The 17,614-nt window shown below is 43.4% G+C and overlaps 1 protein-coding gene across 1 annotated transcript in view; it reads right to left on the bottom strand.

Moving 5' to 3' along the window:
* Window positions 1-17,614, bottom strand: part of LOC101662203 (potassium-transporting ATPase alpha chain 2) — a 34,742-nt gene that overhangs the window by 2,115 nt on the left and 15,013 nt on the right. The window contains exons 11-19 of the mRNA XM_045294026.1: window positions 16,099-16,114; window positions 12,707-12,946; window positions 10,282-10,457; window positions 9,483-9,619; window positions 3,838-3,988; window positions 3,084-3,252; window positions 2,839-2,993; window positions 499-622; window positions 165-307 (exon numbers count right to left, since the gene is read on the bottom strand). Of these exons, the coding sequence (XP_045149961.1) occupies window positions 165-307; window positions 499-622; window positions 2,839-2,993; window positions 3,084-3,252; window positions 3,838-3,988; window positions 9,483-9,619; window positions 10,282-10,457; window positions 12,707-12,946; window positions 16,099-16,114 (1,311 nt within the window). The remainder of the gene's footprint in view (window positions 1-164; window positions 308-498; window positions 623-2,838; window positions 2,994-3,083; window positions 3,253-3,837; window positions 3,989-9,482; window positions 9,620-10,281; window positions 10,458-12,706; window positions 12,947-16,098; window positions 16,115-17,614) is intronic.

Genomic DNA, 17,614 nt, shown 5'->3' with positions numbered 1-17,614 from the left:
ACGGAACCATGTGTCCACAAGCCCCTAGTGACTGAGAAAAGTTTCACCCTCCCTGTCGCAGGAAGGCAGACCAGAAAAATGAAGCTTCAGTATTACTCAGGGTAAGACCGCGATCGGAGAGGACAGCCAATAGGCCGCTAGGCTAGAGCGCTCCCCTCCCTTACCCATTCTTGTCCATAGCTGTCTTCCAGGTCATTCATGTCCTTTTCCCAGTCTACCCGGAGGCCAATGAGAAAGCCGGGCCTAAACCCTTCCTGTGCGTAAACGGTGAAATACACAACAAAAGCTCCCAGGGACTGCATGAGGCCTAAAATAATAAGAGACATAAGAGGTAAGACTTCCTTCTGTTTTATTTATTTATTATTGAAGTAAGAGTTCTATAGTTTTCCTCAAACTCCTTGCTCCTTTCCCAATCCCACCCTAAGACACAGCAGTTGCTGTCTCAAGTGAATTCTCTGGGGTGGACCTTGGTGCAGGTGGGAGATGCCCGTAGCATACCAATGTGCAGGTAAGAGTAGATGGCGAGGGGCCTGTTCACCAGCCTGTCCTCCTTCTTGTGGCGAGGCTTCTGGTTCATGATGTCACTTTCGGCTTTCTCATAAGCCAAGGCTACAGAGGGAATCTAGAGAGAGGGGAGAGACTGAATTCTAATCTTGATAGAATATTGATAACAGCAGTGGCGATGGTGTTAAGTGGAAGGATTGGTGGAGGGGCGGTCATGGTGGTGGGGACATGGCATGTCTATCTATGTGTGCAGCGTTCATTGTACAGAATTTTAAAGCAGCCAGTTTAAAGAAATAAATCTACTTTTTATTACTTTCATGGACAAGTAGCCCTAAGCATACCCCCCCCCCCACAGGGATGGATTTTTTCTATTATTCCATTAGCATTTCCCTGGACCATACATATTACAATGCACTAGAACTCATTCACTGCCATCAAGTTAGTTCCGACTCATAGTGACCCTGAAGGGCAGGGTAGAACTTCCCCTGTGGGTTCCCAAGACTGTCACTCTTTGCAGGTGTAGAAAACTTGATCTTTCTCCCATTGCACTAGAATAGTGGTTCTTAAACTTTAGCTGGCATCAGAATCCCCTGGAGGACCTGCGAAAGACAGATCTCTATGCCCCACCTCCAGAGTTCATGATTCTGACGGTATCAGGTGGGGACAGAGAATTTGCTTTTCTAACAAGTTATAGTCTTGGTAACCCAGAAGGGTAGTTCTACCTTGTCCTACGGGGTTGCTCTCAGTCAGAATTGACTCATGGTAGAGTGAGAAAGAACAAATTCTCAGGCAATGCCAATGGCTTCCAAATTGGGGAGCCCACTTGGAGAACCTCTGCAGTGGAGAACAATGAACAAGTTTATAGGGTTCAGAAAATAATTATATTAGAAAGTATTGGCCCTTAATTCCACTAAGATATAAAGCCGTCTCTAGGTTTCCTGCAGTGCAGGGATTACTCGATTGCTACTTAAAACAACAGAGGAGAAAAATAAGGCAACTTGTTGTGAATTTAGGAGCCCTAGTGGTAGAATGGTTACTCGCTGGGCTATGAATTGCAAAATCCTAAATTTGAAACCACCAGCCACATCGCAGGAGAAAGGCAGGGCATTCTGCTCCTGTGGATTACAGTCTTGGCAAATTAATGGCAGTGGGGTTTTCTTTCTGGGTGGTGTGAACTTAGCTTGTCCTCTATGGTTCGGCCCTGGAAACTAGAGCCAGAGGAGTGATTTCCAAAGTGTGAGAAAGGAAGGTTAATGCAAAGCTTTCTTTGTGTAAGTTCAATAACTGCTATTGCTTACTACAGCTATTGATTACTATAGGCAAAAAGTCGGTAGTTAGAACCCACCCAGGCGTGCCTCCGAATTCAAGCCTGATGATCTGCTTCCCAAAGGTGATAATGGCCTTGAAAACCCCATGGGACACAGTTCTACGCTGCACAATTTGAATGGAGTCAAGATCAAGCGATAGCAACACCCACTTCTTACTGTGTTTAAGGGTAAGGAGTTCAGATCACAGATTTTTTGACTGACAGAGGGGTAACTGTAAGGTTCTCCCTTTACTCATTGGGTCCTAACAGAGCAGAAACTATTTCGTTGACAGCTTCATCAAAGAAGAGGGAAGCAGAGGGGCCGAAATGACCAATGGGGCACAAGCCTTTCTGGAGGGTAAAGAACTTAAGTCTTGAAAAACTCCTACATGGAGGGAAGTGGTTGACAGATCAGCAGAGCCACCCAGGGGCCTCATGGTGCTGAAGTCTGAGAAGTCTTGCTTTGGTTCATCTTCTTGTTCTTAAATGTTTACAGATTGTGCTATTTACACAATTTCATGTCAACCTGATAAAAGAATGAAGGGGTGGAGAATAGCCTGTTCATCAGGTCACAGCCTGATGATCCCTTCTTGTGGGCGTAGCCTTCTCATGAGGATTCTGGGAAAACACTCTCTTGATTCTGCCATCAAAAGAGGGGGCCACTCTCTCTCTGTGCTACACCTTTTTGTTGACAAGCCACATGGTGCCACATTGATGGCAGCCAAAGACCTGGAGATGTGTCTACTGCCATTGGATCCACAGGCCTTTCCACCCACCAGCCTGTGATCATTCTGCATTCGGCATCATTGCATGTGCTGCGTGAGTCTAAAGGAATTCATGGGCTAGTATTGGACATATAGGCTAATACCCAACTTATGGACTTGATCTGGACTGGACTGGGCTATTTTATTGATGCATAATTACTTCTTGATATTAAGTTCTCTGTTACATATATATGACTGTCAATGAATTTGTTTCTCTAGTCAACCCAGTCTAACACACAGACCACTGTGTTGAGTTTTACTTACAATGTCTGTGCCCAAGTCGATGAACAAGATAGTAATGGTGCCAATGGGAAGAGGGAGCCCAAGAACAATGTAGATCAAAAAGGGGCAAAGTTCAGCAATGTTCTTGGTCAAGGTGTAAGCAATAGTCTTCTTTAGGTTGTCAAAGATCAGGCGACCTAGGGGAAAAATATTTCTTCTTATAGGACTTGCTTCTAGTCCCCCAGCTGGCCCCAGACCTCGGTAAGCTCACCAGAGACTTCACTTACCTTCCTCCACCCCTGTGACGATGGACGCAAAGTTGTCATCCAGTAAGACCATGTCGGCTGCATTTTTGGCTGCGTCAGAACCGGCTATGCCCATGGCGATGCCAATATCGGCCTTCTTGAGAGCTGGGGAGTCGTTAACACCATCCCCTGTCACAGCAACCACTGCGTCCTGCGGGGGGCATGGTGAGAGAAGGCAGGTGAGCAGATCTGAGGGACCACAGGCTTGGCAAGAGTATCCCAGTCTCAATCTCATCTTAAGACTAGGACGACTGTTGGAGCGGAAACCAAGGGCTTATTTAGGAGAAAACATAAAAGCAGGAAGTACAAGTAGCAAGAGTGAACTGAAAGCAGCTATATTTCCAAATAAAAACTAGAGTGTGGGGGTGCACAGGGGTTGTGTGTTGGGTATTGTTAGATCCTTATAGACCCACACCAAATCCTGGAAAGTCCACAACACTCTGCTCAGCTGTCAGAAGTCCCTAGCTCTAGTGGTGGAAAGCAGAGATCCAGTTTGAGTTTTTCCTTAAACACATAGTGTGGAGCATTCTGGTACCATTCCCCTCAGATGTGAACCACGAGAGCAGAGTGGAGCATAGACCCAGAGAGAGGCAGAGAGGTGAAATGACCATGGCTGGCACAGAGCTTCCTCGGGAAAGCTTTCAAAGGATTCCCACCGCCCAGGTCTGAGATGCGACTCCATTTGGGGGATTCTCCAGTGGATGTGGACCCTCTGGCTGCAGCACTGTCTACTCACCTGTCTCTGACAGCCCTCCACGATAATCAGCTTCTGCTGGGGGGACGTCCGAGCAAAGACAATTTCGGAGTGGTTGGCCAGGATCTCATCCAGCTGTTCTGAGCTCATGTCCTTCAGCTCCATGCCAGTCACCACGGCAGCTTTCGCATCCCTAGAAGGGCCAGGAGAGACCACAGAGCAGATCTGAAGTTGGAGCACAGTTCTGGGTCACTCCTGGGTTGAAACCCCTGTGATACTGCGTGAAACCAACTTTCTTCAGCTCCTAATACCCTGTTTCCCCGAAAATATGAGTGTCTTATATTAAATTTTGCTCCCAAAGATGTGCTAGGTTTTATTTTCAGGGATGTCTTATTTTTCCATGAAGAAGAATACAGTACAGTACACATTTATTGTTTATTGTTTTATTAAAAGAGACCTCACACTTCCTGTCTACTCTGACTGTGTTGCGGCCAACAGTGAGTTGCATGGTAGCGCCCGCTGCTACAGTAGAGTCCAGAGTTACAGTAGCTTCGGGGGCCTTATTTTCGGGGAGGTCTTATTTTCAGGGGGATGCCTTATATTTCAGCAAGAGGCAAAACTGTAAGTAGGTCTTATTTTCAGGGGATGTCTTACTTTCGGGGAAACAGGGTAGTAAGTGAGAGAGCAATGATTCTAAGTATTGGAGAAAGTTTAGTCTCCCTTTTAACTACCCTGAGGCTCAAAATGGAAGTCCCTTCTTATTGTTAGACTCATGTAACCATAGGAATAAAAAGCCAAGCAGGCTTTCTGATCTACAGGAATGGGTGAGGACGCAGTACTTCCTGGGGTGGTGCTTTACTTAGCAAGTGAAAACCAAACTAACTGCCTCCGAGTTGATTCTGACTCACAGTGACCTTACAGGAAGCTGAATGCCCTATCTTTCCCCCTCAGGGTGGTTAGTGATTTAGAACTGCAGATCTTCTGGTTAGCAGCTCAACACATAACCCACTGTGCCACCAAGGTAAAACGGAAGGTAACACTGCCTTTGGGAAACTATCATACTAGCCTGTAAGTAATGGGTGACTGAGTGTCCGGTGTAATTATCTTAAACTTTGCTGAATGGTAGGAAATGTTGAAGAATAAACCGCTGGGAGAAGCATGCCTGCTCATTTGTTTATGTCAGATGCAAAGGTAATAATTCTCTGTTGGTTTTGTGATTTATTTGGCCTTCCCAGAAATCCTATTATGTACAATGTATTACAATGGGAGAAAAGCTGTTTTCTGAGCAAACATTTTGTCTGCTGAAATAGAGATGTACTGTCCCAAGGACAACTGATGACAACAGTTCGATGTCACTTCCCTGCCGAAACTTTTCTGAAGATTCTCAGCTGCTTGGAACAGGAACCCCCACCTTGCTCACTAAAACCATAGCCAGGCCTCCCAGGCCAAATGACATGTACGCTGTGAGCTTTATCTCCTTTTAGCAATCAGTCCTGAGACTGTGGGATTATAAAGATACTTTTCCCCAGCTTTGTCTCCCCCAAAGACATGCCAAACATTAGGGGCTTTTGCTAGCATGTGGGGGGAGCTCAGATGCTTACAGACATCCTCCCTAAAGGCAATCAGTCGCCAAAGTATGGTAGGCCCCGCTCCCTGCTGTTAAGGGCAATGGGCTACTTCTCCCTGAGGCTTGCGACTATTAACTTGGTTCCGGTAGGTGGAATTCACACCCTACTAATAATGGTTTCTATAGCTGAGCCAGGGAGCAGGTCAAACCGGCTCAGTGACATCCAAAGTTAAGCTGCCATCCTGCATCTAGGATCCGCCCATCTTGTCACATGTATACCCCCAATCCCTCCTCTTCCTATCGCATGTATATCCCTGGATTGCCCCCCTCTCATTGCTGTATAACCTATAATGCAACCCCTTCCTGTGACGTAGGTCGTCGCCTGTAATTAGGGAGTTTCATGTCCCCAGAGACTATAAAAGCCTTGGTTAGCATTAAATATCTCTCTCTCTCCACGTGAAGCCCCAAGTGAGGCTGAGATGAACATTGCTACCATGAATTGTGTCTGACTCCATTATTTCAATCTCTCTTCTATCGCTCATGCTCTTTATGACTTTACTGTAATCTTTACTTATTATCGCTGTACAATTGTGCCTACTAGACCCATGATGATGTGTTAGGGCAGGTACCCTGACACTGAGACCTTCAGAAGTGAAGGTCTTCCAAGATCTTTCTCCCTTTGCAATGAGTGGACCATCTCTTCAGCTCACCTTGGCTAACACTCCAGGTTTTTCTAAACTCAGCTTACACAGTGTAGGAGCTAACTGTTACAAACCTCTTTCTTTGTGCTTGGTAAATTTTGAGTGTTCCAAGTCTGCTTTTCTTCTTGGTTCTCAATCTTTGGATTCTAGCACTTGAATTTAAAATGACAGGCCTTCCTAACATTTGGTAAATATATCTGTACATCTATATACAGGATAAAAAGGAAAGGGTGCTTCCTTTCCCTCTGCATAGGTTCCCAAACTTATTTGACCCCTGTGTTCTTAACAACAACAACAACAACAACAAATCACTCAGCGCCTCCCTGGCAATGAAAACCTTTTGAATGAGATCCCATCATCATGAATGAATGTAGGGATCTGCTTTTGCAGCCTCCCTGGATCGCCCCAGCACCCCAGGGGGCAGTATGGTCCACTTTAGGAAACACTACTCCACAGTATCAGAAATGCATAGTTGCACCATCAGAAAGCTCGAGCTGATAAAGTGATAAAACATGTCAGCAGTAAACACAGGCAGGAAGTGGGAAGAATTCTTTACATTGTGAAGTCTGCAATTAATGTCCTGAATCAAAATGTAAAGAAATCATTGAATGGAAAACTAATTTGCTCTATGCACTTTTATCCAAACCACCATAACAAGTTTTATAAAAGCGTTGAAAGAAGATTAAACAAATAAACAAACATAAATGCTTGAATAAACCAGAAGAGGTTTATTGGTCTCCCACCCCGGCCCCCACCCCACACCCCAGGCATGAAATTGTAATAAAGCCAATGCTTATTTCTAACTTGAGACTTCAGGATCTTCAAAAAATTAAATAATCAAAACCATATCTCAGAAGCTCCCTCTGAACACTCCACTCCAGGTTAGTCTCCTCCCACTTCCGGTTTGACTTCCCCTGCATGGCTCCTTCATTATACTTATCACACCATAATCAGTTGTTTATTTGTTTTGTCTCCTTGGGTACACTGAATGTTCCCCAGGGGCAGAAATAATATCAGTCCTATTTAGTACTAAAATTCTTTAGTGTTTAACACAGGGTCTGATATATAATTGACATTCAAATAATTGTTAGAAAAATTCATAAATAAAGCCGCAGTAATCAAAACAACTTGATATTGCTCCAGCGATGGACATGTAGATGAATGGAATAGAACTGAGAACCCGGAAATACAACCAAGTACCTCCAGACACCTGGTCTTTGATAAGGGACCTGAACCACATTAAGTGGGGGAAGACATAAACTTTTCAGTAAATAGTGCTGGCAAAATTGAATCACCCCCTGCAAAAGAATGAAACAGGAGAACCCAAAATGTATAAAAGACCTAAATATAAACCTTAGAACCATAGGATCATCAATGAAAAAATAGGGACAAACTTAAAGGCTCTGATAGAAGGCACAGAAATACTACTGACCGTAATGAAAACTACTCACACCACAGAAGACAAAATAGAGAACCGGCACCTTCAAAAATACGACATTGATGCTCATCAAAAGATTCCATCAGAAGAGTCAATAGAGAACCCACAGATTGGATAAAAAATATTTAGCAATAATATATCAGATAAAAGGCTGGTTTCAAAAATATATAGAAAACTACACCACCTAACAATAAACACCACAAATAACCCAATCTAAAATGGGCATAAGACATGAAAGACAATTCATTAAAAATGACATCTCTGTGCTCAACAATCACATGAAGAAATGTTCGAGTTCACTGGCCATACGAGGAATACAAATTAAAACAAAAATGAGATCCCACTGCATACTGACACTCTCAACAAAATTAAGCAGCAACTACAACTTCAGAAAATAATAAATGCCGAAGAGGATGTGGAGAGATTGGAATGCTCATTACTGCTGGTAAAATTGCAGAATTTACAACCACTATAGAAATCAGTATGGTGCTTCCTTAAACAAATGCAAATACAAATGTGATCTTGCAATCTCTCTACTTGGTATATCCCCTAAAGAAATAAAGAACTAAACACCAACGTATATATGCATACCCATGTATATTGCAGCAATTTCTATAAGAGCAAAAGGATGGAAACAACTAAAAAAAACCCGACTATAGAGAAATGGATAAACAAATTCTGGTACATTCATATAATGGAATATTATGCACCCTTAAAAAGCAATGAGGAGTCTGTCAAGCACCTTAAGATGTGTATGAAATTATGCTCCGCAAAGTTCGTCAATCTTATAAAGACAAAGAAAAATGGGTTTCATACTGAAGGATGAGACGGGAAAGCCTAGAACTTGGTCAGGGCTGCGGGGAGTGGGGGAAGAGGAGAGGGACCAGGAACTTTGGAGGGAAGGTGAGAAAAGGAAAGAAGCATCTACCACACCCATACCTCAGCTTAAAGGGATGCCGCCACTATTTGATTGGAGGATGCCGACTGTGCAACTACAGAGGACATATTTTTCTTTGTCGTTATTCCAGAAACAGAAGAGAAATATACGTAAGTAAATAAAAACAAAAAATAATACAGGTAAAATTGAGCGAGAGAGGAGGAAAAGAGTGGGAAATCACAGCCTAGAAGCCCCCCAGACTCCTAACCTCCAGGCCTCACACTGGCTCTAAAAGGAGGAAAAGTGAAACGGAACCAGACTTGGATTCTTTTGTGACACACACGGTTCAATAAGTCAACGAATGGAAAGATGGAGAAATAAAAGGATGGACAAGATTAGCTAATCATGAGTCCAAGAATGAAGAACATAATCTAAAACTGATTGTGGGGATGATTGTGCAACTCTTCTTGATGTGCTTGAACTATTGAATTGTATGCTATGTGAATTATATACCAAGCGAACTGTTGGGGGAAAACATAATTAGAAGAAACAAGGAAAAATCAAGTCTCTCCTGAGGCAGCTTTCATTCCATTTACAGTCCAATAGAAAAGAGATGAAGAATATATTTACATAACTGCATATTATATATCGATTATACCCAAGATGCCCACTAAGGATGTATGAAATTCATTGAGGTCTAATAGTCCTGACGCTAAAACTCTATCAGTGCCAAGTAATTTCATATAAACTCTTGGTTCATGTTTTTCCCACTCTGAATTGGGCATGAATTTTCAGATTTACTTCATTAAATTTTGAAATATAGACCTAAGATAATGTTCCCCAGTGTCAATAGTGTGTCTGGAATATGGTAGGTGCTTAAAAGTTTTGAGTGAATATGGTAGGTGCTTAAAAGTTTTGAGTGAATGTGGTAGGTGCTTAAAAGTTTTGAGTGGATAGGTGAATTACAAATCAAATCATTCTAGTGTTACCCTGACAGAGTGTTTTGCCAAAAGGTGACTTGCGCCAAAGAGCACACAGCCCTTTTTAAAGCCAACAGAGCCGCGGTGGAAGAACTCGTTTCTGCTCTGTTGATTCTGTGCTCACCGCTTGTTCACTTGCTCCACGGCAATGTTGAGGCGTTTTGCGATGTCTTCTGCTGTCTCGCTGTTGGCTGAAATGATACCCACACTCCTGGCGATGGCTTTGGCTGTGATGGGATGATCACCCGTCACCATGATCACCTAGAGGGCAAGGAGGAAGACAGGTGGGCAAGGAGGAACTAGGCCAGTGACAGAAGGAATTCAAGATCACATACTCTGGCATGACTTGCAGGAATGTGGCTTGCAATTCTTGCGGTTTGTCCTCGAGGGCGATTCTTAAGACACCACTCTCTGTCTTGGACACACTGAGCACATTCAATCAACCCTTGCTCCCCGGCTTCTTACGTTCCTTCCTCTGATGTTAGCGTGTCAGAGGAGGAAGTAATTGCTCCCACGTGATTGGTGAAAGGGCTGAGAGATGTCTTGTTTGGAGCTGTCCCACATTTCTGGATAGTAGCATGGTGACAGACCTCCATGTTGGCTTCAATATCAGGAAGATGAAGAGACTTTGGAAGCTGAACCTCACGCTTACGCAATGAAACCTTTACCGTGGTGACAGCTGTCCATGCCCCAGGGAGATAGCTGTCTTCTCACTGTCATCCCTAGGGAGGTTTGGTCCGCCTGCCACAATCATTTTGTGTTTAGGGGGACAGCTACCTAATCCTTCACTAATCAAAGCAGAGATAAAATAAGGTAACTATGCTATTTACACAATTCTAAATACTGACCACCTTTGATGACACAGGTTCTCAGAGATACAACATACAGTGGGGGACTTCTGGAGTCAGGAAAAGGACTCCCACCTTGATGCCAGCACTCCGGCATTTGGCAACTGCATCCGGCACAGTGGACCGGGGAGGATCGATCAGGGACAGAAGCCCCACGAAGCAGAGGTTGGAGGTGGGGAAGTTCATGGCGTCGGTGTCAAATGAATAGGTTTCCGGAAACTCCTCTGCTGGCAGGTAGAGGTGACAGAAACCTGGAAAGGGAATGAATTTGAGAATTAATGCAATTTGGAGAAGACCTGACAGAACAAAATGGGGGGACCTTTTGATACCCTCACAGTACTTTCATATTTCACCCTTATGGTCGTGGAGTTATTATTTGGAATTAATTCCTTCAACTCCACAATGCATTGTTTTAGAAAAGACATATTTAATCCCAAACCACTGACTGTGGTTAGGGTCCAAGTTATATTCTAAGGATACAAAGACCAAACCTTTACTTCTGAAGATGCCCCAGTGGGGTAGACAGAGAGATAAAGAGATAAAATATATTAGAACATGGTCAATGCTCCAGCGTATAGCTCTACTCTGCCTTCCTGGGGATCAGGAAAGACTTGTACCAAGGGGGTAACATTGGAGCTGGGTCCTAAGAGAGAAGTAGATGTTTTTCGTGGAAAGAAGGGAGGTCTGGAGGTAGGTAGGCTGTTGAAGGTAGAGAAAGCAGCACTTGTTATTGCCCAAAGTTGGGAAGGAACTAGGCATATCAAGGAAGTTGTCTCACGTTTTCTTGTATCAGGGTAATCATGAGAGAAAGGCTATGAGGAATGGGCAGAACCATTTATTTCTCTGAAGCCTCTCACAAGTTGAGCTAGATGGGATTTCTGTGTCTGGTGAGACTCTAACATCTTGTGGTCTTCTCATTAGCATTTCCTTTTAATTTATTTCCAGCCTGGATCACTACTACGCGCATTTCAATAAAGTATAGACATCGAGAGGTCAAACGTGAAGTGTCTAGAGTTACTGTCGTCAGTTGGGTATCAGTCCGGTGTTGAAAAGAAGGTGAGCCAGTCTGTGCGATATTGATTGCCTGCCAAAGCATCATTTTCTCATGCATGTATTTCATTAATTTACAGACTCCTGCATCATTTAGTAACACACATTCCACAGATTCCAACATCTCCATTGGCAAGAACTGTGATGACCCTTTCTCTTCAAGAATTAATTTCTCTTACCTTAAATGTATCATTCTGTTCTTCTGAGAAGACATTCTTGGCTCATCCCACCATCCACACAATGTACCACGCTGTCCTCAGACAACTTAAGGCGCCGTGACTAGGCTCCTCCACACTAAGAGTATTTCTAAGGTTCTTTCCAACCACCCCTACCTCAGGGACAGACATTTTCCCCCCTAATCATGTAAACTTTTTTTTCCCAAAATGTACTTTTCAGATGAGCTAAATCTTACAAATATGTATCCATGAAATCTCTTCATCTGACCCCTTCTTCTCATTCCCAAAACCATGGAGCAAATTCCCATATGCTCTCATGTGAATAATGAGTGTAGCCACCTTCTACTTAGAACCACGTCTCTCTTCTCCCTGACAATCCATCTTACATGCGACTGCCAAATTTTTTACCTAAAAGCGTACCAAATCAATGAGCAGCTCACTCCTAATGCAAAGCTATCAGCAGCTCTCCACTACATGCAGAATGAAACCCCGATTCCTCACCCACCTGTTCAGCAAGGCTAGCCTTCCCTTCCTTATCCAGCCCTGCCTTTGTGCTCTGGCTTGGGTTGATTGCTCTTCCTTGAAGACTTTTCCCAACCTTCCTTCAAAATATTGTCTGTCATTCAGGGCTCACGTTCACACATAATTCCTTTCATAAAATCTCCCTGATTTTACTCATTGGACATTATCTCCTCTTTCTTTAAACTGCCATGCACATTGTGTTATGTTTTCCATCATGTTTATCTTCTTCTTAGTGTTTCTAATGTGGGTGCCATATGGCTCTACTAAATAGGACATGACTCAAAGTTGCCTGCCATGCCTTTTGCTCTGGCCCAGGGTTGGAACCTTGCATCTATTGGGTGATTGATAAGATTTCTGCTCCCAGTAGGGGGAGTAGCATATCATGAGAGTAGGGGGATGGTCAAGAAGGGGGAGAAAAGGGGAACCCATTACAAGGTTGGATAAATAGTCCTCCCCAAAGGGGATGAATAACAGACATGTGGGTGAAGGGAGGCAACGGACAGTGTAAGAAACAAAATAATAATAACAATATATAACTGATCAAGGATTCACGAAAGTGGGAGCGTCAGGGAGGGAGGGGAAAAAAGAGCTTATACCAAGGGCTCAAGTAGAAAATATTTTGGAAATGATGATGGCAACCTATGTACAAATATGCTTGATACAATCAGTGTATGGAATGTTATAAGAGCTGTGTGAGCCCCCAATAAAATGATTAGAAAAAACAAAAAAGAGATCTGCTCCAAAGAGCTCACCCAGCACGCGCTCGCCCAGGCCTCCGAGCTCCATGTAGGCTGTGTGGAAGGCCTCCGCTGAGCTCTCGTCCAAGGGCTGCTCTTGGCCGTTGATCATGATGGTGCTGCACTTCTCTAAGATCCTCTCAGGGGCCCCTTTCATCACCACGAGGAAGCGATTGTCATCGGGGTCGTCCGTCTCATGGATGGAAAGCTGGAGGAGAGAGAGAATCGAGCATGCTGGATACAGCGTGTTATTTACTGTTGATTCCATCTTCGTTCCTAGGGGTGTGACTTATCTCAACTCACCTCATTGCCATCGAATCAATTCTGACTCATAGGGACCCTCTATAGTTCTAGGAAGCCCAAGAGAGGGACGGGGACTCTGCACCTTTGCATCTCCCCTTTGGCCTTTACCTCCCAAAGAGCTTGTGAGAAACTCTCTTTCAGACAGAACTAATCTGAGCGCAGGCAGGCATGAGGTAGGCAGGAACCCTGTGCCTCCTCGTCTAAGGATTGATCCGGTTTCACTGCCTGGATGTCAGGGAAAGTGGACACTCGTGGACAACATTTCTGAAGGACAGTTAAGCATCAGATATCACAATTTTAACATGAATCTGATTTGACCTAGAAATCCTATTTCTAGCTTATCCTAATAAGATAATAAAATATTGTGAAAAATGGCCAATCCTACATAGACTTTATTATATACCCGCTATCTTCTAAGTACTTAGCAGGAGTTCCAGGAAGTTGGAATGTATGGAAGAAAATAAATCAATTATAAAGGAAAAACATATACCATTTTGGGTCTCTCAATTGATAACAGATCAGTCATTGTCAGACTGTTGAATATCATTTCAAATCAAACGCAGTGCCATTGAGTTACTGCCATCTCATAGCAACTCCATAGGACCGTGTAGAGCTGCCCCTGTGAGCTTCAGAGACTAATGCTGTTTGGGAGTAGAAAGCCCACCTTTCTCCCGTGGAGCAGCTGGTAGTTTGAAATTGCTGACCTTGCAGTTTGCAGCCCAACACGTCCCCCCAGCTCCCTGTTAGATAGCAGTGAAATTAAATAAGAAAAACTACAGGAGGAGAGGACCAAGATAGTGTTGACAGCTTTTTTTTGGTGTGTGTGTGTGTGTGTGTGTTTGGGGAGTGGAGGGGGTAAGACACACCACCAATGTTATTAGAGTTTTTGAAGGAAAATCAGAAAAACTATACTACATAAGTAACTAGATTTTCCTAAATGAATGAGAAGAACAATCATTTATCCATCCAATCTTTCTTTTTCAATTCCTAAATCACAATCTGCATGTAAGTCTTCTTGACAAATATAAAATCTAGACTAGTCTAGATTATATTATATTTACTAGTCTAGCTTATATTTATATATTATAATTATCTGTCTAGGTTAAATTTAACTTTCTCTCTTAAAAAAACAATTTTATTGGCATATACTTCATATACCATAGCATTTAATACTAACATATTAAGAAGAGTTGTGCAATCATCGTGCAAGCAGCCCGATCAATTTCAGAACATTTTCTTCTCATATTCATTGTTGTTAGCTCCCCATTTCCCTCTAAACCTGCCCTGTCATGCCCCTAGGCAATTATTAATCCAGTTACTATTTCTATACATTTACCTTATCCTGGATTTCATATACAGAAAGTGATACAAAAATGAAGCAAACAACAATAAAAACCAATAAGGACTAGACAAAGCAGACAAACCTCCATTTGAAAAGAAAACAGAAAATATTAAAACCTGAAACTTTAAAATGGGTCCAACGGCAGATCAAATGATAAGACATTACATTTTAACCTAAATATATCTGCCACAATTGGCTTTACAATGCTCTCCGCAAATGGATGTTGGACTTCCACTGACATCCACAGCCGTCTGCAAAACAGGTGTTCAGAATCTAAGGTCTGATACCCTTCCCTTCTTTGGATCTTATTCTTTACAATCCTTGGATCACATAGACTGGTGTGCTTCTTCCATGTGGACTTAGTTGACATGTCATTTAGATGGCTGCTTGTTTGAAGATAAGCCTTTAAGACCCCAGATGCTATTCTTTCTGATAGCCAGGCACCATCTAGTTTCTCTCCTGTTCTTCACTATAGCACCCATATCTTCAGTGATCGCTTCATGAGGGTGAGTATTGAGTAGGCGGTGCCAGATTGCCAGATTTTGTATGAGGAAGCAAAAGTACTAAACAAACAAAAAGCACCTGTCATTTTGTCACCACCACCGTTTCCTAAAAATGACTGCATTTTAAAATGTAAAAAGTATATACATGTGTATACACAATTACAGTGTATACCGTGTGCCAGGCTGTGTTTTAAGCGATTCCTACATGTACTCATTTAATACTCCAAAAAGGCTTGAGGTAGCAGGAACTATTATTACCTGTTTGCCTATGAGGAAGTTGAGGTACAGAGAAATTAATTGATTTGCTCAAGATCTTACACTAGTAGGCATTGAACTTGGATTTGAACCCAGGCTCTCACATGCTAGCATTTCTGCCCTTAATCATCAATGAAATAAAAGACAAGCTTTTAAATAAAATAAATTCATCCTTACTTAAGACATCACATTGTCTGACTTTTCCAATTTGCCATAGGTTACCCTCCTGGCACAGAAGGTAGGCTGCTAGCCAAAAGGCCAGTAGTTCAAATTCACTAGCTGCTTCACTAAAGAAAGATGGTTGCTCTGCTCCTGTAAAGATTTACAACCTCAGAACTTCAAAAGGGCAGTTCTAATCTGTTCTGTAGGGTCTCTCTGAGTTGGAATAGATTCAATGGCAGTGAGTTTTTGAGGGTCAGGTTTGAGAAATGTTACTAAGATAAGTAAAAAATGGACTTTTCGTCAGTTGAACTCACTGCCATAGAGCCAATGCTGCCTCATAGCGACCTCCTGTGTGTTCCCTAGATCGAAACTGATCACAGGAGAAGAAAGCCCAGTCTTTCTTCCTCAGAGCTACCGGAGGTTTCCAACTGCTAACCATGCGGATTGCAGCCCAACACATAACCACTACACCACCAGGGTTCCTTTCAGTTGAATGTCACACCCAACAACAGTCTCTAGAGCTCTTTGTTTAGGGTGGAGTTTTGTTCTTTTGTAATGTCTTTGAATGACCCGAATAGCGTCCACAGGGTTTGACTGCTTCAGTGGAAGTCCACACAGGGACCCTTTCTCCTTTTCAGTTTTAACTCTGCGTGGTCCACTTTCTCCTCTAACTTTGTATAGTTGAAAAAAGTACAGGCCTCATGGAATCTGCATTTTATTTCATTTCTTGGAGACAAAGAACGTTTCCACGGTGGTAAAATGATTCTGAATCTTAGGAGATCATCTCACGCAGTCTTCCACTGGACTACCTTGCTCTGCCCCTTCCTAGGTGTGTGATCTACTTGGTGCTTCCATTTCCTCATCTGCAAGAGGGCAGAATCCTAGCACCTACAACACCAAGTTGTGAGAACTAATGAGTTGGTCCACGTAGAATGCTTTGCACGCAGTAGCTATTACTAACAATTGCTCTTTTAGGACTATGAACCCCAACTCCCACACAAAACAAAGAAACTCAACTGCCATCGAGTCCATGCCAATGCATAGCAACCCTCTAGGACAGAGTAGAACTGCCCCTAGGAGTTTCTCAGACTGTGCCTCTGACCTTGCCATTAGTAGTCCAATGCTTAACCACTAGGCCACCAAAGCCCCTGTCTTAGGACTCCTGCTCATTACGTCTTTCACTTTTGCTTTGAGTGAGAGACTTCCTGACTCTAGTATTTTCACACCATAGACTTGAATTAGTTGCTGACTTACCTAAATCTTCTCAATTGGCTCATGACCCACAAGGAAGAGAGCCCTGGTAGCACACTGGCTAATCACTCAACTGCCAACCCAAAGCTGGCGACTGGAACCCATCCCGAGGTTCCATGAAAGAAAGAGGGGCCATCTGCTCTTGTGAAGATAGCATTCTGGAGACCTCGAGGGGGGTGGTTCCACTCTGTCACATGGGGCCCTTAAGAGTGGAAATCAGCTGATGGCATGTCATGCAAGCTCACAACAACTATCCAGGACGATGTTTCCGCCAGTTCTTTGACACCCCTATCTTATTGTCCCAGCGAAGATGGATGGGTAATCGCCAGGAACTTTACCAAAGCAAGGCTATGCTATCCGCATGCCTTACTGTTCTGCCAAGCCATGCCATCTTGATCTTCTCCTCTCAGGCTTGGACTCTAGGGGAAAGCCTGCCTGACACAGCATCTTGGGCTACAAACAGTTGCTTTTCCATTTCAGAAGAGGACGATGGAGATGGTTGTCCCCCTCCCTGGAGTGAGGGGAGCCACTCAACAGGGTTGACTATTTTCTTCCTGCACAGGGGTGAGAGGAGGTCCCTATTAGCTGCTCACGGGACAGAGAAGTAAGTAACGAGAATGGCCATCTGAGAGCTACTCCCTTGTTTTTGCAAAAGTCAAGGCTTGCTGACAGGGACTGAGAGGAAATTGGCCTGTCTTTGTGTTGGGGTAGAAAAGCGTGGATTTGGGAGTTGAGCAAACTAATTGTGGAAATTGATTGTGCCACTTAAGAGATTCACGTCAACCATTTTTTTTAAGGACCTGTTTCCGTCTTTATAAATGGAGATTGATTTGTATTTCCCAACAGACCTATTGTGAGGAGAGAATGGGTGTCTGACACACACACTGGTTGTGCAATAACGGTTAGTTCTCCTCCCTCCTTTCCCCTCATGCTGCCGCCTGTCACTTTTACAAAACATTAAAAATCTGTCTCCTCCAAGCCAGTCAGGGTGTGATGTAGTAACGATGAACAATACAACTTTCCTCTAGTTCCTAAATGCTTCCTCCACCCCCCACTATCATGATCCAAATTCTACCTTGCAAGTCTGGCTAGACCAGAGGATGTACA

This window comes from Echinops telfairi, unplaced genomic scaffold (assembly GCF_000313985.2).
Source record: "Echinops telfairi isolate 266 unplaced genomic scaffold, ASM31398v2 ScPeMD7_2565;HRSCAF=3150, whole genome shotgun sequence".
In the NCBI taxonomy this organism is placed as follows: domain Eukaryota; kingdom Metazoa; phylum Chordata; class Mammalia; order Afrosoricida; family Tenrecidae; genus Echinops; species Echinops telfairi.
This window is presented reverse-complemented; position numbering and strand designations above follow the sequence as displayed.